At 41.3% G+C, this 25,546-nt stretch overlaps 1 protein-coding gene across 1 annotated transcript in view; it reads right to left on the bottom strand.

The window, feature by feature from the left end:
- AGAP1 (ArfGAP with GTPase domain, ankyrin repeat and PH domain 1) overlaps window positions 1–25,546 on the bottom strand; it is a 372,692-nt gene that overhangs the window by 121,008 nt on the left and 226,138 nt on the right. Inside the window, 1 exon segment of the mRNA XM_033172415.1 lies at window positions 12,558–12,719. Within this exon segment, the coding sequence (XP_033028306.1) occupies window positions 12,558–12,719 (162 nt within the window).

Below are 25,546 nucleotides of genomic sequence, written 5' to 3' on the forward strand. Positions count from 1 at the left end.
AGACCACCAGAAGATGGCACCGCGGGTGAAAGCTCCTTGGATGGATACTAATAGTGAGGTTTTCCTCTGCACTACGATAAAATCCATTTACAACAGCAGTCTTTCGTGAACACCTCGCACCCAGTTTGCTGAAGCTTCACACAAGGGAAGTATTGATATGCGACAGCCTCAAGATGTCGAGGGGGTAGGGTGCCAATTGTCCTGGCTCCACTGGCCTCTCACAGCCCTCTATGACCGCAGCCTGGGCACAAACGATGTCTTATCCAGGATTTAAACACCACACAGCGTCTTCCTCTTAAGCCCTCTCTCCCCTCTCCAATTAAGGCAATGGCGTTCTCATCTCTTTTAGCAGCCGAGGCCAGCCCGCTGATAAGAGAGAAACAAGGATAAGGAGGGCCATTTATGAAGTTTGGGATAGGAATAAGAGTCTTCTGGAGAGAAAAACCCCATGGTGGATCTCACCGATTGATGTACTTACACTAAAGAAAGTTAATATGGAAGGTAAAAGGTCCACATATGGGGATTTGCTAATGAGAACGGAAAGAGGTTGGAAGTTAAAGCCATATCACCAGATTGAAGATACTTTTACAGGATGGATACAGTATCACCAGGTGAATAATCTGTTGTTAGAAGATAAAAAAAACTGGTTTTGAGGAGAAAAAGTCTAGATTACAAACTGAGCTGTTAGAAGGTAAAGGCAAATTTTTGACAAAAATGTATGATTTGTTGTTAGAATGGTATACTAAAGATGAGTTGATGAAAGAAGTAATGATAAAATGGGCTATAGATTTTGGGCACAATATAGAATATGATGCATGGACAAAATCATGGAAGGAGATGATGAAATTCACTGCGTGTGTAGCTTTGAAGGAAAATCTTTATAAAATGATGTATAGATGGTATTTGACTCCAGTAAAATTGTCAAAAATGTATAGAATGCATGACAAGATGTGTTGGAAATGTAGACAGGAGGAAGGGAGTTTCTATCACATGTGGTGGACTTGTGGTAAGGTTAAGGCCTTTTGGGGATCTATCTATAACGAACTCAAGAAGATGTTTAAATATACTTTCCCAAAAAGACCTGAAGCCTTCCTATTGGGTTTGATGGGAGACGAAATAGCCAAGAGGGACAAAAGATTGTTCATGTATGCAACAACTGCTGCGAGAATATTGCTTGCCCAAAAATGGAAATTACAGGAATTACCAACGATTGATGAGTGGCAGACGAAGATGGCGGAATATGCTGAACTCGCAAAACTGACTGGCAGGGTCAGAAACCAGGATGACTCGAGGTTTCAAAAAGATTGGAGTAAATTTGTGGAGTACCTAAGATTGAATAGAGGAAGTCTGAAGACACTGGTAGGATTGGAAAAACCTTTGACATAGACTAATATGGAGGAATAAAAACTGTGCGATAAGATTGGACTAGAAAACCTACTGACGTGGGGGAGGGAAGTCAAAACTCGGCGGAGTTATGGGATATAATTTGTGTTAGATGTTGAATTAATTGGTTGTATATTTGAAAAATAATAAAAATTTATACATAAAAAAAATAAAAAAAAAAGATAAGAGAGAAACAAGGAGCAGTCTGGAGCAGGGCCAAATCTCTCAGAGAGTCGCCGTAGCACAAAGCTGCAGCAATTATAAAATGCTTCAAAAACTGACTGAGTCAGTTAAGATAAAATATAAAAGATTAAAAGAAGATTAAAAGAAGTCCGAAGAGCACCGGTAAGCGCGTCTTACCTCGGCGCCATGTTGGAACTCCTCTGCTTTGGTTTAATTATTTACTTGTGTTTTATCTTGTATTTTATTTATCAAGATCTTTGGATGAAGGGAGCTATATAAATGCAATAAATTAAATTAAAATAATATTATATAGCATATACCCTGAAATAAATCTATTATGAATCATAGTGATTTCAGTGTTATATCATAAAGATAATCTTAACTCCAAAAGGGATTAATTTCAATATTCAAACTCTGCTCCCCCTCCCTAACCCCTGCAACCTTCCCCAAAAGAATAACTCCTACATCTATGGTTGAGAGTGGAATTGTCTGTCTCTTCCTTCAGGAGCCAAATGCTCAAGGACTAAGCTGAAATTGGGGGATGAAACATTAATCCCCTCCCCACAGAAGTAGAAAATGTTTTACATTATTATATTGCAATCAAAAATAAAACAATAGCCCAATTATTGCCTGTTTTGTTTATAGAGCCTGTAGCTCCGTCTCACTTTTATAGTTGGTAGCTGAGGTGGGACCTCAGGCAGAGAAGAAGCAATCTGTGTGTTGTTTTTGCTGTTGTGGTGTTTTTTTAAAGGTGTCAGCTTGTTTTCCTGCCCTTCTGCTCCACATTTGCTGGCAGTCTCCTTTTTTGAGTTCTGTGTCTTCTTCTCCACTGCCTAATTCCCAGTTGTCTGTCTTCATTTGATTGCAGTCCCAGTTGATTTAATTTATTTTTAGTTTCCAGTTGTATGGAAGCAACTTTAGGTAGATTATAAGGCATTTGAATGGCTCACCCTATTGGTACCTTATTGGCTGCTACACACGAGTGCTGTGGTGTAAATGTTAAGTTCACGTCTGCATTGCAGCATTTATGTGAAGAAATCCTAGTAGATGAGTTAAATCCTGGAGAAGAGAAGGTTAAGGGGTGATATGATAGCCATGTTCAAATATATCAAAGGATGTCATATAGAGGAGGGTGAAAGGTTGTTTTCTGCTGCTCCAGAGAAGTGGACACGGAGCAATGGATTCAAACTACAAGAAAGAAGGGTCCACCTAAACATGAGGAAGAACTTCCTGGCAGTAAGAGCTGTTCAACAGTGGAATTTGCTACCAAGGAGTGTGGTGGAGTCTCCATCTTTGGAGGTCTTTAAGCAGAGACTTGACAGCTATCTGTCAGGAATGCTCTGATGGCGTTTCCTGCTTGGCAGGAGGTTCGACTGGATGGCCCTTGTGGTCTCTTCCAACTCTATGATTCTATGAATATACAAATTGAAAAATGAAGGTATTTTACCATCTGTCTTATCTGTCAAAATCTAACAGTTTGAGTTATGAAGAACTATCTTGTAGTTAAAGTCAGACAAACAGACAGCTTATAAAAAGAGCAATGTAATGTTCTCAAGATTTCTGGAGATATCAGTGTCAGACTCGTCTTATTTTATAAGTACTAAGTTTGGTGCTGTTTCAACTGCACAGCAACCTTTCACCTGAAAGGTCAGATCTCTCTTGGATGTGTTCATGAAGGCCAGATATAGAGAACATTCATGATCTTAAGGCTTAAGAAGCAACAATCAGCTTGATAAGAATAGTATCTCCTATGTTCAAGGAAGAGAAAGTGTAAGGAGAGCAAAAATGTTTTACTGCTCATATCTTGGTGATTAACCTGGAGCATACAAAATAAAATGACGGTATAGGACCAGTGTCTCTCACCATATTTTTATTCTTCAACATGATTTCTTGGAATACATACAGTAGCATAAGGCATTTGGTATCACGTGCTCTAAGCCACCATGTGCATGGTATAAAATAAAATAAATCTATGCACACTGATTTTTTTTTTTTTTACATGCACCCCCTGCCCAAGTTGGGCAGTCAGCCAGGAACTTCTGAAGTGGTTTAGAGCTCAGCACTGCTGCCAGGAACCAGCAAAAGCTGTGCAAAGGGTTTGCTTTCTGCATCCACTCAACAGATAACTGTGGAGTGCTGGGTTCCTGCAGTATTCAACATGGTTGTACACAGGGCCGGCCCATCCATGAGGCAAGGTGAGGCAACTGCTTCAGGTGGCAGGATTCAGTAGGGCAGCAGATCCTAATGTAGATCCCCCCCGCCTTGTTCCTGATGTAGATCTTCCCCACCCCTCCTTCTTTCCTTGAGGGGTGGGGAGATGCCATTCTGGGATCCTCCTCAGGTGGCCAAGTGTTTTGGGTCAGCCTTGGATGTACAGCAGGGAAGCAGAAGCAAGCCAGTGTGATTCCTTGTGATGTGTGGCTGCTGACTGGAGAGAAGCTGCCCAAGGCATTTAAAAAATATTCATTGCTTTTATTCTCCAGGATTTTGAAGCTGGAAGCCGAGGCGAAGAACAGAGGCATGGGACTGGGCGATACTGGTTAAAGAAGACTCTCCATGCAGAGAGGGATGGCCACACACCACCCAAAATGCTCCTGAATGGTGTAGCAAAGGTGCCACTGAAAAATCAATGTCAAGCCTCAGCAAGGATCTGGTCAGGCGCACGTGATCAGGTTTGAAACCTGAAGGAAGAGAGTTTGTATCAGTCCAAGTGGGCTGGAAACAGGCGCATTGTCAGAACTAAGGATGGATCAAATACTTATGAAGAGAGTGTCCTTACAGAACAGACAAGCTGCACAGTTCAAAGAGCAATCCTTGAGGCCTTTATAGGGTTTTGTATGAGCCAGTGCCATATAGCAGTAAGAGGACCGGAAGAAGGCATGAGTAGAATTCCCTACAGGGGAAGGTTTTCGTATGAGGCAGTGCCATATAGCAGTAAGAGGACGGAAGAAGGCATGAGTAGAATTCCCTACAGGGGAATAACACACTACAATTTTTAAGTAGCTCCTCCTTGTACTGTACCTGGCTTACATACAACTACACTTACACTAGAGGCCAAACTTGTGGGGAAAGTGTATTTCTGAGGTTTGATGGCTCATAACATCACTTTCTTTGGAGTAATACCATAAAATTATTTATCAATGGAAAGATATTTTAATGAAGAATGTAATGCAATGAAGTTTGTTCAATTATATGTATTCTATCAAAAGTTACAGCCAAATAACCAGAAAAAGGAAGCACAACTTGCTTAGGTTGATATGCAGTAGCTTTCCTTCATTTGAATGTAGCCAATGAGCATGAGTGCTTAGAGAGCCAATCAGGTGCCATCTTGTTTTGGCAATGACCCAGTCAGGTCACAGTAGGATTCAGCTATTGATGTTATGTACTGGAGCTGAGAGGAGGACATTTGTTATTGCTATCAAGTTGGCTGGTTTTTTGCGTTCTTTCATTTAGTGAGCTTGTAAAGCATAATAAAATTAAAGAAACGACGCAGAGTTGACTGGTTACCCAGAAAGCGATGTAAAATAGTACTATTAAGTGAACAAGGCTACAGTTATGAAGAAATTAGAAGAAAATCAGTGGAAACTTAACCAAAGGTGGTATTTCTAAATTTTGAAGAGGTATAAGGTCACTACAAAATCAGACTGGTAAAGGCAGGAAAAGGTGCACAACAGCAAGTGATGATAGAAGAATTGGGAGACTGTGCCTAGGTGACAGAAGAAAATCATCTGGGTGTATACAAGATAACATGGCGCAATGTGCAGTGGTACCTCGGGATACAGACGCTTCAGGTTACAGATGCCTCAGGTTATAGACTCTGCTAACCCAGAAATAGTACCTCAGGTTAAGAACTTTGCTTCAGGTTGAGAACAGAAATTGTGTGGCGGCAGCAGGAGGCCCCATTAGCTAAAGTGGTACTTCAGGTTAAGAACAGTTTTAGGTTAAGAACGGACCTCCAGAACGAATTAAGTTCTTAACCCGAGGTACCGCTGCAATGTGAAGTTGAGTGCAAGGACTGTTCGCGCGCAGACTGCAGAAATATGGTTTAAATGCTAGAATTCCAAGGAAAAAGCCATTGTTATCTCTCAAACAAAGGTTGAAAAGATTAAACTGAGCTAAAACCTATGTTCACTGGACTAATGGGACAGTGTGATTTGGAGTGATGAGACCAAAATCTCCTTGCTTGGTAGTGATGATGTCAGGGAACTGTCCCCGGCGCAGCGCAAGGTGGTGGAAGGGCTCTTGGGATGCTACAGAGAGCCCCGGCCCCACCTGACCAGCAGCACCTCCTCTGGCAGCGGAGGGAGCAGCGAGGCTTCTAGTGGGGAAGGGCATGGGTTTCAGGGGATGGAGGGTCGAGGCTCCCCTAGCCCAAGGGGTGATGAAGGAGGCATGCAATTTCCGTCGCCCCAAAGGTGTTTAGGGGTGAAACAAAAGGGGTTTTCGTATACCGAAACTCTTTTGTTGGGGTCAGAACCAGAAGGGGCCATTTCCGGATTCTGCCAACGCTTGATACAGGCATGAACTTGTTAGCTCTGCACTGTACATAGTATGCACAATAAAAGTACTAAAGGAAAACTCGGAGTTTTGCCTGCTTACTCATGAGCAACTAACCAAGGACTTACAGATGGCATGAAATACGTGAGGAGAAGAAAATTTCAAATTCACAGCCTGCTGTTTATTGAAGGAAAACTATATGAAAATGATTTGTAGACGGTATTTAACACCAATAAAATTAGCAAAGATGTGTAGAATTGCTTCTAATGTATGTTGGAAAAGTAAAAAAAGAAGGCACATTCTAAAATTCTAAATAAGGCTGTGCAAGGTAACAAAAGCTTTCTGGGAAATGATATATAATGAGTTGAAAAAAATGTTTAAAATGAGTTTTGTGAAAAAACCAGAGGTTTTTTGTTAGGCATTTTAGGTGCAGAGATCCCAAAAGAGCAGAAAAGACTATTTATGTATGTGATGACAGCAGCAAGAATACTATTGTCCCAGAAATGGAAAGAAGACAAAATTCCAACCAGAGAGAATGGCTGATGAAGATGATGGACTATGCCGAAATTGAGGGAGAATCAGAGACCAGGACGAGAAGAAGTTTAGGAAAGAATGGGAAAAAATTATAGTTTTTTAAAGATAACATTGTAAACAACTAAAAACTTTGGCAGGATTAGAGTAATACTTGTAAAAGACAAAATAATGGAAAATTAATAATAGATATAATAAATTGGAAAAAATAGGGTAAGGTGAATAAAAAGGAATTGACAACGAAAACCAGAGAAGGGCGGGGGAAGTTCAGAGAATCCTAAATGTGAAGGTGATTGATATGTTTAAATTGAAATTTGTTATGTAAAATTTGATAAAAAATAGTTATATAAAAAGGAAATACCTGAGGAGAAGAATCGGAGAAGATTTACATCCTACTTGCATTACACCTACTGTGAAACAGCCAGTTAGTGTTATGATGGGGATGTATGACAGCAAAAGGTGTGGGCAGAATTTGCGTCATTAACAGGAATGTAAATGCCCCCAAATACACAGCTCAGACCTTAACCCAATCGAAAGTCAGAAGCAACCCAGCAATAAAACCCAATTAATAGAGGCAATAATTCAATCTTGGTTTCACATTATTACAGCTGCAGAACTAAAAAAACTTCATTCACTCCATGGGAAGGCTAAAGGTTACCCAGCTAAGTATTAACTGGCGCAAGAATTTTTGTATATCTCAGTTTTTCTACGTGTTTCATGTTTCTTCTTAATGACTGCTGTTGTAATAAATAATCCTTCATAAAAGTTATTGCATTACATTCTTCATTAAATTATCTTTCCATTGATATATAATTTTATGGCCTTACTCCCAAAAAAGTTATGTTATGAGCCATCAAACCTCAGAAATACACTTTTTCCAAAAGGTTTCCACAATTTTGGCCACTAGTATATGCATGTATTAGACAGACATGCTTGTAACACTCATGCAGGAAGCATGACAGAGTTTAGGAATATAATCCAAGTAAATTACTATCATATCCAAGTATACGGTAGAGCCACATTCACCCCATCTAAGAATTTTGCATAAACCATCAATTTAGTACAGTATTCAGTTATTTCTTCAAATCAAAAAAGTTTGAGCATTTATAAGCATATGAAAACAGTCTTGCTTCTTAATCTTTTTTTCTACTCTAGGGAGGAGCAAAAAATTCAGAACAGGAGTACTCCACCATTTTGCTCAAATTGTTGCTCAAATTTTTGAAGCAGAATCAACACAGGCAAAGCCTACTCCGGCTTCTTAATGGTGCTCAAACCCAAACCCTCCTCCATGACAATGCCCGCTTGGGGAAAGGTAGAGGTGAGCTTTTGGAGGTGAGCTGCTCTCAAAAGCTGCACTGTGTAAAGCTGCTACTGGGGAACAAATGCTCCACAACCAGTTCTTCTACCCTCCCAGACTAGCTTGATTTCTTCATCCACATGGTTGCATACCACACTGTTCTGATGAGGTTTAAAAAGAAGGAAACCACACAGAAGGGGCTTATGATGTGGTTACTCTTCATACCAGTGCTGCAAGTTGAGATGATGCCAGTAATGAAAAAAAAAACACATCTTATAACCCTTCTACCATTCCTCATTGCCGGGGCTTCAGTTGAGATTCCTGCATTGCAGGGGGTCGGACCAGATGACCCTTGGGACACCTTCCAACTCTATGATTCTACATTGTTTCTGCATTTTAGCATTATTTCAAGATATCTAGACTGCCCTTCATACAAACAGATTTCAAGCTGGTGTACAAATGATATACATAAGCCAATTCATCAACAAAACATCAACAATTCATAATACCTAGGAAGAGGGGTATTCCAAAAACCAAAGGCAATCACACTGATGCAGGAACAGCAATGGTAATAAACGCCTCTCCAGAGGCCAAGTGACCCTACTGCTGCACAGGAGTGTGAAGTTAAAGATAAACTTCACAGCAAATGATTCAAACAGAAGTGCATGCCACCAAATCAGATACAACATGACCTATCAGCCAATAGTTATTGCAGAGATAATTGTTCCAAATCAATCAATAACACCAAGTCACTTCATCACCGACTACAGAAACCACTTTCTTGCACAGGGGCTTATAAGCCCATGTCCATGGTCTCACTGCCACCATTAGAGTGATAAACAGTTTAAACTGCACCAGGGTCTGATGTGTAGATCAACTGAGGCCCCATAAAGAATCTGCACAAGAGATTCTTCGACAGCGATTTACTACCTCCAGATTTTATTCTCTCGCTGCTAAGATTACTTCTGTCAAACACTGAGAAGAGATAAGTAAACAGAAAGGGGTATTTTTCATGCTGTATTGTTCCGAAACAGTTTTAGAAAGAAATTCAAAGCTCAATGTGCTATTGGATTAAGCTATGCTGAGCAACACCTGGCACTGAACTAAAAGGGGACCCCGGTTGTATGTTTTTCTCACTATGAAGCGCCCAGCAATTTGAATCATGCAACGAAACTGTCTAGATATTCTCTGAGGACAGTCACAGACTTCAAGTTACTAGTGCCAAATTATATTAGACATTTAATTTTAAACCTTGGGTACTTAAATGCAAAACCTTACAACTGTAATAGTCATAAAGCAGTGGGGCATTCCATTTCTTAGAATGGATTTTTCTACCCCCCCTTTAATTTAACCAGCACTCCTGTTTTGTAGCTCTACTCTTATAAAGTAATTTATCTAATTAGGGGATGTTCACAGTTGCTTAAAAGATGGAAGCTGCAGGGAACCAAAGATCTTGATAGAAAAACCTTGAAAACTTATCCAGAGCTACCAAAATTCAATTTAATGTGAAAAGTGCAGAGAAATAATGAATCCCAATATGTTATTTTGCCTAAAATAAAACCATGTGGTAGGCATGCTCTCAGGTATATTGGCATTTGAACTGAGAAAGATACTTAGCTTCTGCAGCTTACACATAAAAACCTTTTACTGAGCGTAGGTGAAATATGGAAATTAAAAGATTCTTTCATTCGTCAACAAAATAGGCACAACCATAACAAATAACCATTTCATCAATGGTGACAAGAAAATACCTGTGCTTGCAAATTTTGTACTGGAACTATTGGTTACCTCATTATGACCTTCCCCCCAGTCAGACCCTAACACATTCCCATCCTGTGAAACAATCCTAGAAGCTAAAATTGTCTACAGAAATGCAGTCTTGGTATTGCTTTGCATTAGTCCAGCCTTCACCAATATGGTGCCCTCCACATGGGTTTGTCTGTAACTCTCATCGGCCCCAGTCAGCATGGCCAGGGCACTGGGCACCACAGATTCCACTGGCATGTCCCAAAGCATCATGGAGCCTACAATTTGCACACATTGTCACAGATGGGGAGTGCAACCTTGTCCAAAACAGGCTGATCACCAGAGCCCTGGATCTAGAGGCCACTAACCAACTGCATTCCTGCCTGGCTTGTCAGTTTCCTTTTCCTCATCCAACCATTTACATCCACGTTGAAGGTTTTCAAGGCAAAGCAAAAACCAAATGCTTAAAATGAAATTTATCTTATTTTATAACCACCAAAATTTAAAAACCAATAGATTGGCACATGGAAAATAGAAAAGTGAAAGTTTATATATGGTAAACATCAAGGTATAGCATGTTTCAATCAAACATAGGTCTTCTTCAGTGGTATAATAAAGTCAAACACAAGTTACTTCTGCAAATAGGCTGATAGTCTTAGAACTCAGTTCATGTGAGACAACACCTTCTGTAATAAATCTGAAAGGGGGCATGTATAATGCCATATATAGGGATAGAGGGCAGCTCTTGCAACCTAACACTCTGCAGAGAACATCAGAGAAGATGGTGGTTTCATAACATATGATGGTTACACAAGAAAGATCCAGGATGTAATTCACAAACATTGACATTTGCTCAGAAAGATACCTATATATCAGGGTGACCCCATGCCTTGCTTGCATAATACTGCAAACAGAACCTAAGAGATGTGCGGTTCATAGCTCATGTAGGCCTAAGGCCTACATAATATTGGACATAATATTAGAAGGGAAGAGGTGAACAGTAAGAATGCAATCCTAAACACAATTACACAGGAAGACAGTAAATAGTTACTATCAAGTAAAATGTTGCAATTGTGTGCACAAATACATCAAGGACAGGTTCCACTGAACAACAAACATACACAGGACTGAGCAGTAATGTTAAATTATTATTATTTTTTACCCAAACACCTAACAACTGTATCAATGCTGGTGTAAGTACAGGAGTTTACACAACAACTCTGTATGCACTTACTTTACAAGTCCAATTTAATTTAATCAGGCTTATCTTCTGAAGAGATATGAATTGCTGCAATTTGGGGGGGGGTAGTTAATTTCAATTAATTGCTGTTGACTTCAAGCTGTTCTTATTTCCCCCTCAACCAAGTCAAGAAGCAGGGGCTTTGCCTGCATATGCCCAGCTGGATGGGCAACTGTGCAGTGGGGTAGGAGAGTTGAACATAATGCCAATATATTTCACATCTGGCGACCCATGTGCCCCTTTGGTTTCAGATAGTACAAGAGCAGACAAGTCTAAAAAGCCCAGGACACAATTTTCCAGGGCACTCTAGTGGCTAGATAGGAGAGGCTTAGTTTGGTCAGAATCAAGTACAATGGTACCTCGGCTTCAGGTTACAGACGCTTCAGCTTACAGACTCCGCTAACCCAGAAATAGTACCTCGGGTTAAGAACTTTGCTTCAGGATGAGACTAGAAATCACATGGCGGCGGCGGCGGCGGGAGGCCCCATTAGCTAAAGTGGTACCTCAGGTTAAGAACAGTTACAGGTTAAGAACAGACCTGCAGAACGAATTATGTTCTTAACCCGAGGTACCACTGTACAGTCGTACCTTGGAAGTTGAATGGAATCTGTTCTGGAAGTCCGTTCGACTTCCAAAATGTTCGAAAACCAAAGTGCGGCTTCTGCAGCCCATCAGAAGTCCTATTGGATGTTCGGCTTCCAAAAATAGTTCGCAAACTGGAACAGTCACTTCCAGGTTTGCGATGTTTGGGAGCTAAAATGTTCGAGAACTAAGCTGTTTGACTTCCAAGGACTGCATAAACTTCCAGCATTAACACTAAATACATTACTTCTGGTAAATGAGCCACCATAGCCACTAGAGCTGTGCAAATTTGTGTCCCAGGCTTTTTAGACTTGTCTACCTATGTACTATCTGAAACTCAAAGGGTGCATTGGTTGCCAGATGTGACCCCCCCCCCATCTCTCCTAACCCACTAATGTGCAGAAATAGGCCCTGTGGTACAACTCTCCTGGAAATATGTGCATGGCACCTTTAAAGAAAAATCCCATCCTCTTCCATAGGACAGAGAAGTGTGTAAATTGGCTGTGTTTTCGTAGAATAATAGAGTGTAAAGCAGGAGTGGAAAAACTTAATCTGGATACAGGGGCCAGTCATCTGTCAATCACCTGACATCACACAACATCAGGTGATTAAACTTTAACCCCGTACCATGCAAAGGAAGAATCAAATGCACCTTTCTTCCTTTGCAGCCCCAGCTATGATTCAAGTTCTGGCTGCAAAGGAAGACTATTTGCAGCTGTGGCTCAGGAAAACTCTTCCTTTGCAGCTGGAGCTGCAGGCCGAATTCAAGCTGTGGCTGCAAAGGAAAAATTGGAAGTGTGCTCCATTTCCAACTGCAATTCAAAAAGTGCTGAAATCGACCAGCATCCTTGTTGGTTTGGTTTCATGGTTTTACTTTGTCCCATGCCTGTTGTGAAAGAATATGGGTTTGGTTTGGGAATAACCAAGAAACTTGGCAAGCCTAATTAGGCCATGGGCCAAAGCTTGCACTGCTGGTGCAAAGATCCTTGTCATTAAAATAATTTTGAATATGCTTTACTATGATTCTTATCTCTCTGTGGAGAGCATTTTATGAATCTATATAAAACTGTTAAAATAAAAATTATCCCACTGTCTTACCACTACTAATGCCTGAGTTTGCAACAACTGTCACTTCACTCCACTGGTCGGCACTGGAGACTGAATAGGAACGCTGATGCATCCCATCAGGGCGACTGTTGAAGGAAACCAGACTGATGCCGCTTGCCATCTGAGACACAGAAGTACTAGTAGTCACATTTCCTAGAAACAAAAGAATTGAAAGTTACTAAAAGTGAAAAACAAATTTTACATTCAGGATAACAGAAAGTGGGAACAAAGAAACAATAATCTTTGACATAATGCTGATTGATGTTGTCATTATTAGGTATCTTCCAAAGTCCCCCTTACAGAGAGAGTCACACACGGCCCCACTAGTAAAATTTCTCTGTATATTCCCTTTGTTTTAAATCAAGTTGGGAATTGAAAGTATGAACCTGCATTTGGCTATGATGAAAACCCCAAACCAAACAGTTTATGAGAGAAGGCAAAATGATAAAACTGGAGGCCTCAAATGTCAGTCTCAAAGTTGTTTTTAAGTAAAATACATGGTAAGTGATTGTATAATTCACTTGAAATGTTTGAAATTATCTTATATATGGAGTTATCAAAGTCATGCTACTGCAGAGAGTTAGGATTAGGCAATTTACTCTTCTATGTCTTCATCAAAGATTGGGTTGTTGTAAGAAATTTTGAAGACAGGAGAACAGCAGTGGTACACCGGTGATTAGTGATAACAGAGAACAACTCTTCTCATTGTGACACTTTTGTGGGTGAGCTGAAAGTTTGTTTGGACCTTGGGTGAGAGGGAGTGTCAGAAGGATAATGAATTGATATTGATTTATATATGTGTCATGGACTGGTTGGATGCAGAGGAATGGTGGGAGGAACCAGCTAGGGAACCTTCAAGGGAAGATGGCTCAGAGCCTGGGGAATGCTGGTGGGACAACAATGAGTGGTCAGGCAGAGAAGAGGGAGAAGCCTGGGAAAAGGAGGTGCCAGAAGGTGAAGAGGTGACATGACTTAGTGAACTGGGAGAGCTGGTTGCAGAGAGAAGGCCGGAATCAGAGACAGAAGAAGCCTGGGAGGAGGGAGGCCAAGAGGCAGAGATGGGTCAGGCTGGCGAAGGGTCACGGGTGTCTCCCCCTCCTGCTGCAACAAGCTCCCTTCTCCCCTTGTCTCCCAGAACCAGGAGGTGGCTGAAACAGTTGGAGCAGCGGCAGGCTGCACACAGCCAGAGGAGTGAACTTTGATGGCTGCGGAGAGGCAGGGACTTTCAGTCTTGGCAAATGAGGGTGGGGGCAGAGACCTAATGGGGATGAGCTGCTGTGCTCATTAGGCCTGATACTCAGGCAAGTCTGTGAATACAGTGGTACCTCGGGTTACAAACACTTCGGGTTACAGACTCTGCTAAGCTGGAAGTAGTACCTCAGCTTAAGAACTTTACCTCAGGATGAGAACAGAAATTGTGTGGTGGCAGTGCGGCAGCAGTGGGAGGCCCCATTAGCGAAAGTGCGCCTCAGGTTAAGAATGGTTTCAGGTTAAGAACGGACCTCCCGAACAAATTAAGTTCGTAACCAGAGGTACCACTGTATCGGTTTTACCTAATAAAGAGTTAACTCCAACTTGGAATGGTGTGATTTACGACCAGCTCACCCTTTGACAATATCTTAGCAATTTGTATTAATATAACATTTTAATATGTAACTGTATTTTTGCTGTCCGTTGTTGTTTCGGTTTCCTGTAAACCACTTAGAGATATTTTTATAATGTTCAGCAGTATAGAAATAAATAAAATAAACTGAATGGAAGTGGGACATGGCCTGGTTCACATGTTCCACTAAGTCAAATGATAACTTAGAATGAACATGTAGGCTTCCAGAGAATAGCTCACAGATGCTTTGTTCCTCCCCAGCACTTTTTGCTGCCATGCTGCATAGCTGGGTTGGCTGAACCAATGCTTGCGGTTAAGCTGTTTCCATGAGCTACAATCAAGCTACTAGTTCGAGATTAGTCTGGAGAGTTTTTAACCACAAGCCCATATTCAGACAACTGCAAAGCTAAAGCTAAACATGGAATAGAATAGAATTTTATTTACGGCCATAGGCCCATACAAGAAAAAACACATAGATACCGTAACAACTTGTGCAAGTGGGAACAACAGCCGTTAAAACACCACAGTAACAATAACAATAAAATACAATAAAATAGAATGGCATACTAAGCCTTAGCTAGCTTGTAGTGCTCCTTGGCGTCGCTTTTGGGTAAGGACAGCGACCAGGAACCTTGCCACTTTCAGGGTCGTATGTGTATCCTTATCCTGCAAGATTTGGGCGAGGTGGAATTCTGGTGGGGTGCCCTCTAGTTTCTGTATGATTGATGCCAACAAATTTGCCCGTGGCACGTTGAACAAGGGGCAAGCGAACATAATGTGCTGGAGAGACTCCAGTGTCTCCTTATCACATTCGCACATGGCGGAGGCTTGGCCCTTTGAGAATCTATGTCGCAGGACATTGGAGGGAAAAACATTGAACCTCGCTTTGGTGAAGGCCAGTCTATGGACAACAGTCGAAAGGGAGGAGAGGTATGATGGAACACAGTAAGTTAAGGTGATACCAATGTTCTGGGGCGAACAAACACCTCCCCCCAGCATATATTTCGCTGTAGATCGATGTCATCCAGTCTTTGGCGGATCAGTCTTTGAGCAGTAATTTGATCTAATTTTAGGGAATCTGAAGGAGAGATTCCATAACTCAGGAGTTTAGCATGAATTCTACTAGCCCAAAGGCTAGAGAATTCATCTCGCCATAAGCATTGGACAAGGTAGTGGCTTGGTAATCTATGCCACAATGTTAACCAATAATTGAAGACTTGCTTCCACAGGCAAGTTTCTAAGGATGCAATCTTCAGTTCTAGTCGAATGGCTGCATTGCTTACACATAGGGGGAGCATTAGGAGCCGATGTAGGAATTGATTTGCAGCGTCTCAAGAGGGGCAAGATCTGTCATCGCAGCCCAAAGCGGGGCAGCATAAGCAAGCACGGCAACCACTTTTGCCTTGAACACCTTTAGGGCCGAGGGAACATGCAAAGCTCCATCCGAAAAAAAGAATCGGAGGAGCGCGTATGACAGAGTTTTGGCCTTGTTAAGTAGGTGTTGATTTTGAGCTTTCCACCCCAAATTGTATTGAAAAAAACCTCCTAGGTATTGGAATTTTAGAACTTGCTCTATTTTTGCTCCGCCAAGCTTCCATTTGTATAATCTCCGACTTCTGGAGAAAATCAGAATCTTGGATTTAACATGGTTTATAGTTAATTGGTTAAGTTGACAATACGTGGCAAAGATCTTCAAGGCCCTGGTTAGTCCAACACGTGAGTAAGATAGAATTACTGCATCGTCCGCATATAAAGGAGTGGGTAGCGGTAGTCCGCTAGTCTAGGCGCGTGTGTACTTGGAGATGAGTTAACTAGGGGTGTTCGCATGTCACTGACGAATAGGTTAAATAGACAGGGAGCCAATATACATCCTTGGCGAACTCCCTTGTTTATTGGTATCGAATTTGTGAGGTCACCCGCAGGAGTAAGTCTCACTCTGGCAAGGGTACCTTCATGGAGCTGACTTATAAGCCATAAGAATCTTCTATCAATACCCTGTTTCGCAGTTTCTCCCATAGGATATTTCTAGGAACGCTGTCAAAGGCTGCCTTTAGGTCTAAGAAGGCGGCACAGAGGTAGCCCGGGGAGGGGAGGAGTACTAGTTCTAAACCCTGCTTGTTCATGGCCAATCTGGTTAGTCTCATCTACCCATCGCAATAGTTTAGTCAGCAAGAAACGGGCATAAATTTTCCCTATGATTGAAAGGAGGCTGATGTTACGGTAGTTTTCCGGCACTGTTGGAGATCCTTTTTGTGAATTGGTACTATAATGGCCTCCTTCCATATTTTGGGGATGAGGCCGGATACGTTGATTGCATCAAAGGTTTTGGCCAAGATGTCAGCCCACCATTTTGGGTGTAGTTTAATGGCCTCAGAGCTAAACATGCTTAGCTCAATGAGGCAGCAAAAGGGAACAGAGAGGGGGCTGCAAGCTCCTCTTTGGGAGGCCACACATCCATGCTAAGCCAAGTTATGGCTTAGCATGAGATGTGAACCAAGCCTATAATCGTGTGATTTCTGTATGTTGGTAAAAAAGAAGGGTAAAGCTAAATTAACAGTGGCTATGGCAGCTTGCAAGGGAGCAGATGAAAAAAGAAGGGACCCCATTGAACTTGGGCCACTCACTCCTCTCTCTCTCTCTCTCTCTCTCTCCTCTCACACACACACACACAGTTAAAATTACAGAATTCCCAATATGGCTTGCCCTGCATAGGACAAACCTTATTCCTGTTACTACTATGTAAAGCTCCCAAATTTATATTTTAAACATTTTGACTCAATCAAAAATACCAGCTATGCTGTTATAATCACAGCACTGTAATGTGTTAATGGTAACTGCTGCTTCTATCACATATTCATCACAAAGCTCCTGCAAAGTAGTCCTCCAGGAAGCTAAGTCCCACTCTCAACTTCAATAAGATTTTTTAACATGACCATATTTAACATATTTATGTACTTATGCAACACGATACTGAAAAATGTCCAAGAACATAACACATTGGCCAGCCAGAGCATGAATCCAGTCACTTATTAGGATTCTGCATCATGAGAGAGATCTTATCGTGAAGAGGTTCTTGTAAAGCTTTAACATCAAAATCTTACATGCAAGGGCTAGCAGCACTTCAGCATCTGCCTCACTTTTGGTTTATTAGAATTAACATAAAATACATGGTCAACTACCTGGTTTATTCAGAGTTCTGAAAGACTGCCTCTACAAATGTATCATATACGCATCATCTGGCTGCTTTAGTTGATTAGCAGGGGGCAGTTAAATTACTATGCTAATCCATGTATTCTCAGCACTGGTTCCTTGATATGGATATGTGTATATGCTTACTGAGAAACCTTGATTAGTTCAAGCTTCAGTGTGTCAAAAGCTCCAGATTCTTTCCAAAGAATAATTTTAGCTGTATTCGCATCTGTAAAATGTAGGAGCTGATTTGAAAATGTACTTACCTCTAACATATGCTATTTTTCTTTAACTATTTGCATTTCAAAGTGACTATTGCATTTATATATGAATGACTACCAGTATGTTGCCAAAAATGGGCTCAAATGAGCAAGGATGATGCTGGTTTTCTATTGAAGAACAGTGTTTTTCATCTTCTGTAACATCACAAAGGAAAAAAACCCTTCAGTTATAGGAACCTTTATTACATTTAAAATACTCAACTGATATTAAAAATATTTTAGTATGGGGAAAATTATCCAAAACATTCTTCTACAATGGTAAGAAACAATGGCTGACATCAATATTGCAATCCAAGATAACTGAATTCCTGGTATAAAGAGTACGAGCACCATATTTTTGATAGCAAATAAATTATATAAGGTACATATTAGGAACAGAATTTATATTTATTAATTAAGGAAGGGCAAACAACAGATGGTGTAAATTACAGTGGAACCTTGGTTCTCAAATGCGTTGGTACTCGAACATTTCGGCTCCCGAACGCCAAAACTTGGAAGTAAGTGTTCTGGTTTTTGAATGCTTTTCGGAAGCCAAATGTCCAATCCGGTTGTCAGCTATTGTTTCCGGGACACCTGCGCCAATTGGAAGCCGTGCCTTGGTTTTTGAATGTTTCAGAAGTCAAACAGACTTCTGGAACAGATCACGTCCAAGAACCAAGGTACCACTGTACTTTGTTTATAAGAGTTATATACAACCATTCAGCAATGGTTTTAGGGCAGTTTACAAAACCTACTGTACTTTTTCTGATCTTCCCTTTGTAGTGTGCAACCTTCACAGCTGAACTACAGATTACACTGGAGCAGCAGTCTCATTCTGCTTGCAAATGTATTGAAGCAGGGGTGGCGGGGGGAGGGGGGCAGATATGCCTTCCCTGTGGAGAGAGAGAAGAGGGAGATTTTAAGCAGCAAAATGACCTGAGAGGGAATGGCAAAGCAGCCTCTGCCAATAATTAATGCTCCAATCAAGGCTGTTTTTCTTTTAAAACAACCACAGATAAAAGGACAGGGACACACAACTGTATGCAATGTGTAGTTTTGTCTAGAACAGGGTTGCCTAACCTGTGGCTCTCTACAGTTTGTTGGGTTTTATCTCACATCTGTCCTTGCAGAGACAATGGAGCTGTAGTCCCACAGTACTTGGAGGGACAGAAGCTAGTTGTGTGACCTAGAGCAAAACAAAATGAGCACAATCTGGCCCAAATTAAGGAAGATTGAGTCCCATTCAAATCAACAGAAGTGCACGTAACTAAATCCCTCCCATTTAAATCAATGGGCCCTGCCCCTCTTAACGTCCTAGTGCATATTTCGGAGGTACACTGCTTGATATATTTTTGGGTCAGTGTTACTACCTATTCAGGGACCCAGGTGGCGCTGTGGGTTAAACCACAGAGTCCAGGGCTTGCCGATCAGAAGGTCAGCAGTTCAAATCCCTGTGACGGGGTGAGCTCCCGTTGCTTGGTCCCAGCTCCTGTCAACCTAGCAGTTCGAAAGCACGTCAAAGTGCAAGTAGATAAATAGGGACCGCTCCGTCGGGAAGGTAAACGGCGTTTCCGTGCGTTGCAATGGTTCACCAGAAGCGGCTTCGTCATGCTGGCCACATGACCCGGAAGCTGTCTGCGGACAAACGCCGGCTCCCTTGGCCTATAGAGCGAGATGAGTGCCGCAACCCCAGAGTCGGACACAACTGGACCTAATGGTCAGGGGTACTTTAACCTTTACCTTTACTACCTATTCAATATATGGGAAGTAATATATGGAAGTAATATTCAAGATGAATTCTGCATATTCGTCTTGAATATTACTTTCCATATATTACTTCCCATATATAGGCAGAATTCATCATGCGAAAGGCTGGACTGGATGAATCCCAAGTCGGAATTAAGATTGCCAGAAGAAATATCAACAACCTCAGATATGCTGATGGCACAACCTTGATGGCAGAAAGTGAGGAGGAATTAAAGAACCTTTCAATGAGGGTGAAAGTGGAGAGCGCAAAATATGGTCTGAAGCTCAACATCAAAAAAACTAAGATCATTGCCACTGGTCCCATCACCTCCTGGCAAATAGAAGGGGAAGAAATGGAGGCAGTGAGAGATTTCACTTTCTTGGGTTCCATGATCACTGCAGATGGTGACAGCAGTCACGAAATTAGAAGACGCCTGCTTCTTGGGAGAAAAGCAATGACAAACCTAGATAGCATCTTAAAAAGCTGAGACATCACCTTGCCGACAAAGGTCCATATAGTTAAAGCTATGGTTTTCCCAGTAGTGATGTATGGAAGTGAGAGCTGGACCATAAAGAAGACTGATTGCCGAAGAATTGATGCTTTTGAATTCTGGTGCTGGTGGAGACTCTTGAGAGTCCCATGGTCTGCAAAAAGATCAAACTTATCCATCCTTAAAGAAATCAGCCCTGAGTGCTCACTGGAAGGACAGATCCTAAGTTGAGGCTCCAATACTCTGGACACCTCATGAGAAGAGACGACTCCCTGGAAAAGACCCTGAAGTTGGGAAAGGTGGAGGGCACAAGGAGAAGGGGACGACAGAGGACGAGATGGTCGGACAGTGTTCTTGAAGCTACCAACGTGAGTCTGACCAAACTGCAGGAAGCAGTGGAAGACAGGAGTGCCTGGCGTGCTCTGGTCCATGGGGTCACGAAGAGTTGGACATGACTAAATGACTGAACAACAACAACAATATTCAAGACTTGTATCCTATTCAGAAGTTGTTGGTGTTATTTATATAGGCTAATTCTCCAGTCAACATAGGGATACACTCACCCATCCCCACCCTTGCAAGTCCTTTCTAATACAATTTATTTTTCTGGGTGTTCCTGCCACTTGATAGCTGGCCAATAAGCTTTCATAGATTTGTAGAGCTGGAAGGGATTCCAAGCGCCATCTAGTTTAACCCCCAGCAAAGCAGGATTCTCAACTAAAGCATGCATGACAGATGGCCGTCCACCCTCTGCTTAGAAACCTCCAAGGAAGGAGGGTCCACCACTTCCCAAGGGAGTCCGTTCCAATATCAAACATCTTTCACCATCTGGGAGGTGTTGAGTCAGAATCTCCTTTCTTGTAGCATGAAGCCATTGGTTTGGATCCTAGCCTCTGGAGCAGGAGAAAACAAGCTTGCTCCATCTTCCATGTAACATCCCTTTAGATATTTGAAGATTGCTAGCATATCTCCTCTCGGTTTTCTCTTTTCCAGGCTAAATATACACAGCTCCTTCAACCATTCCTCGCAAGGCTTGTTTTCTAGACTCTTGATCCTCTTGGTTGCCCTCCTCTGCACACACTCCAGTTAGTCAACATCCTCCTTAAATTATGCTGCCCAGAATTGCATACAGTACTCCAGGTGTGGTCTGGCCAAGGCAGAATAGAGTGGGACTATGACACTATACCTCTGTTGATGCAGCCTAGAATAGCATTTTTTTGCTGCTGCATCACACTGATGACTCATGTTAAGCTTGTGGTCTACAGACATGTAGGCTCTATAAAAAAACTCCTGAAGAGGAAGAATTTGTGATAAATGAAATATAAAAGTTAAGAAACATAAAGGCAAGATAAAACAGAACATAAAAATCTAAGCAGAAAACACAAATAAAATATATCTGAATTTAGGAAGCCAGAGTAATAATTAAGATGGGCAAATAATTATGCATGCAGGACAGCAGGTTCCCATATTTCATTAATTGAAGAAGTGTGCATGCACACAGCACCAGAAGCTCATACCAAGAACAAACTTAGTTGGTCTCTAAGGTGCTACTGGAAGGAATTTTTTTATTTTTGTTTTGTTTTGACTATGGCAGACCAACACGGCTACCTACCTGTAACTGAAGAAAACATGGTTTGAGATTTTAGCAATACTGGCCATGTTTGCACAAACAAATCCTGCCTTGACGTGCCAGAATATATAGTAGTTCCTTAGGTCCTGCTTTATTCCTCCTTTTGCACAAGCAGGAACACAAAACAGGAAGCTGGTGTTAGCCATAGCTTCTTCCTATTATGTGCAAACCAGGAATGATTTCAAAACAAGCCAGGAGTCAGATGCTGCCTGGAGAACAGCTTGCCTTCTCTTCATCCACATAAGTAAATATGAAGGAAAATTGCAGGAAGCTTGTTCTTAAGTCTTTCTTGTTCCATCGACCCATCTCTCACCAAGTTTAGCAGCATGATTGTATAAAAAGCAAAATGGGAATAACTTCTGGTACTCTTTAAATCTTGTAAAGTTTCAATATCAACTTTATAATTTTAGCTGCACAAATTAATCTATTCAACCTGTTTTGTCACTCTCATACAATTTTATCTGATAATAAGGTGCAACATAACCCCACATAAACTAGTTTATAAGGAAATAATACTGGGCTTCTCTAGGTACACAGATTTGTAAATTAAAAGGGGGGAAAGTTTTAAACCCTTATATGGCCTAACCAGAAATAGTGAGCTTCCAGAATGTACAGCATGCCAAGGTGTTATCAGAGAGAAAAAGGCAAGCGGTGGTAGGAAAGAAGAGGACCTGCTAAAGCCCGTAACAACTCATAGTAAGTATCTGGCATTGGGGGGGGGAGGGGAGATACCTGCTGTGAGATTTAACCTCCACTCATTGCACAGAGACGTGAGCAGGAGACTCTTACAGGGTGGTGATACACTGCAACATTTGGTTGCAGGTTTCAGCTGTTATCAAATATTCAGTTCATCTATGCTTATAATGAAAGATGTGATACAAAATAAAGATGATAAAATGGATTTAGCAGCTAAATATAAGATGCTCAAGCATTTTCCTTTATCCTAGGTTTTGAGATCTATACAATTCTCAATTGCTCTTTTTACAAGCCTTCAGAAAAAAGGAATGTCAGTTAGCAATCTTATTTTCTTTGGGTCTTCTTCAAAACCTCTCAATGTCCATGCTGGCATGATAATTCTGTAGCAGATTATGAGTGGCTGACGTCTCCTCAGGAATCATGTGTCATGCTTTCAAGAACGCATCAAAAATGTTTCTAAGGTAACATGAGATACTTGCTACTTTTTCCTCAGCAAAGTATGACCTGTCTTGGAGTCAAGACAGACAATTTACCACGTGTCTAATTAAAGCTGAATCCAGCAGAACTCACTCAGAGTAAGTTAATAAGACAAATATAGTCTTGCTACATATTTTTAGCAGCAACAGGGCTAGCTAGCGTTATCTTAAATTTAAGTGACTGACAAAGCCTATTAAATGTGGATAGACTATAAATGGATGTCGTGGCTGATGATGTGCAAGGTAATGCATCTGAGAATAAAGGTAAAAGTAAAGGGACCCCTGACCGTTAGGTCCAGTCGTGGACGACTCTGGGGTTGCGGCACTCATCTCACTCTATAGGCCGAGGGAGCCGGCGTTTGTCCACAGACAGCTTCCGGGTCATGTGGCCAGCATGACTAAGCCGCTTCTGGCGAACCAGAGCAGTGCGCGGAAACGCCGTTTACCTTCCCGCTGTAGAGGTACCTATTTATCTACTTGCACTTTGACATGCTTTTGAACTGCTAGGTTGGCAGGAGCTGGGACCGAGCAACGGGAGCTCACCCCGCCATTGCGGGGATTAGAACCGCCGACCTTCTGATCGGCAAGCCCTAGGCTCTGTGGTTTAGGCCATAGCACCACCCACGTCCCTCCACATCTGAGAATACATCACCTTTAAACACTCCGCCCAATGTGTTTCCGCCTCGCACCAATACTGCCTCACCTCATTGTCATATAACCCAACTAATCAGATCAAAATCAAAGAAAGGAGAATGCCAGAATTCTGAAATATTTTCACCCAACAGGACAACAGTATCAAACACTTCCACCCTAAAATCTTTGCTTTCAAGGTAAAAATGTCAGCAAGTTTGTGATAAAAATTATTCAAATAAAACCATTTTAACAGAACTTGCTAATTGTATAAAAACAGCAATGCTAAGTACATCACCATCAAAACATACATGAATAAATTAAGCATCATGGCACTCAATAGGAATCTGGCAATTAAATACAAAAGTGGTATTGACTTCTAAGCTTACTGCCAGCATGGGAGACTAAGAGACTGGTTTCAATGTCACAAATTTGTGGAAAATATTTTGCCCTGATTCTGCAATTTTTTTTTAAATAAGTGTATTCACTGTTGAAATAAAGGAATGTTAAACTTGGAACAAATATATAGCTCTTGCATTTTTAACTGCCTTATGAACAAGTCATGAATATATGAAATATCCATTAACGTTTTAGAATAGAAATCATTAGGGTTATCAAAAAATGGGCAAAATCCCTTATAAAAGTAATTTTTGGTTTTGTATAGACACTTAAAAAATAAACAACAAGTTACGGAAAATTTATGAGTACTGTATATGAACAATGCCAAGCTATAAAGGGGCAATAGCCTACAAATTAGAGCAAACCATTGTCATTAAACTATTGAGTCTCTTTAAAACTAAATTGAAGAGAAACTTTCAGAAAGAGACAAAGATTTTGATCCTATATTATATTATTATTATTATTATTATTATTATTATATTATTTTATTTTAAAGCTATTACCTCTAACAGCAGCCTAGTAAATGCATGTCTGCAGTGTGAGCAGTTTTGATAAACAGCCTCTGCGGGCCACACAACGGGGATAATGTATCCTTAAGTACTGCCAATGAGCTGCCATTCTGCACAGCCAATTACTTCTGTGCGTCTGTCACTCAAAGGAAAAATGACTGAACCCATTAGATCAAACCTTTGTCACTGTTCCTAATGCACTCTTAGGCCTCATTAATCTGAGGGAGCAGCAACACAGCCGCCGGTGCCTCATTGCCTCCCCCACAACAGGACCACGTGAAGCCTCTCATCTCTCCCCCAAGTGCACCACGTTAATCAAGCTCTCCTTATTACCCCAGTCCCTGTCACGGCGGAGAGCGCTCTCTCTCTAAATGCTCTCATTATAGCCCATCTTTAGAGCTGGCTGAGTGGAAAAAGAGAGAGAGAGAGAAACAGAAGAGGAAAAAGCAAGTCCGATCACATTAATATTCATGACAATAATTAGTATTCTAGGTCACTGAATATTCATGCTATTAGTTTGGATTTTTATGGGTTTGCTGGATGTCCTGATTGCTGGAGTGTGGAGGAAAACAGCATGGTGGGGACTTTAGATGTCAATGGCAGTTCAATACTGAAAATAGGTATGCGAATTCTCCCCTCCTTTTGGGGGCTAAATCAGCTCTTTCAACTCTCCTGATGGCTTTAGTATTTGAAAAATCACTAGAGGGAAGGGGGTGTGTGAATGAAAATGCTTGGTTTTCTTGAAAAGGTTTTAACATTCAAACGGTTGCTATTGCAAAATATAACCACCAGAGCCCATCGGAATAACTTCAGTAGAACAGGATGAATCACTAATCTTAGCTACAAGGCACACCAAGACATGAGACACACAAACCAGAGGATCATGAACAAAAGTGAGCAGGCTAGGGAGGGAGTGTGTTACTGGCCCCTACATTTGGCTACCCAAATGATCAGGACGGACACTTCACTGGTGACTGCTTTGGGGGTCATACCATTCAGCCCTAGCCACGCAAGCAACTTCAAACACACATAGTTCTTACTACACCCTTCCAATTCTTAGCTCACATAGTTAATAATTTAATTTCAGTGTTATGTTTTAACATTTGTGTTTTAAACAGCCTTGACTTTAAAAATGCGGTCTTCTGTGACCCGCCTCCCCTTCTTATTCAGTCAAATTATAATCCCTGAATAATAATAAAAAATCAAGACATTAACTGCATATTTTTTCTATGGCCTTAAACAGGGACAAGGGAAAGTGAAAGCAGCACTCAGAACAGGGACTGTGTTTGCAACTGTGAGTAGAAGTTTACTACACAAGTAACATACATTTATAGGCATTTTACCCCACTCT

This window comes from Lacerta agilis, chromosome 1 (genome assembly GCF_009819535.1).
Source record: "Lacerta agilis isolate rLacAgi1 chromosome 1, rLacAgi1.pri, whole genome shotgun sequence".
Lineage (NCBI taxonomy): Eukaryota > Metazoa > Chordata > Lepidosauria > Squamata > Lacertidae > Lacerta > Lacerta agilis.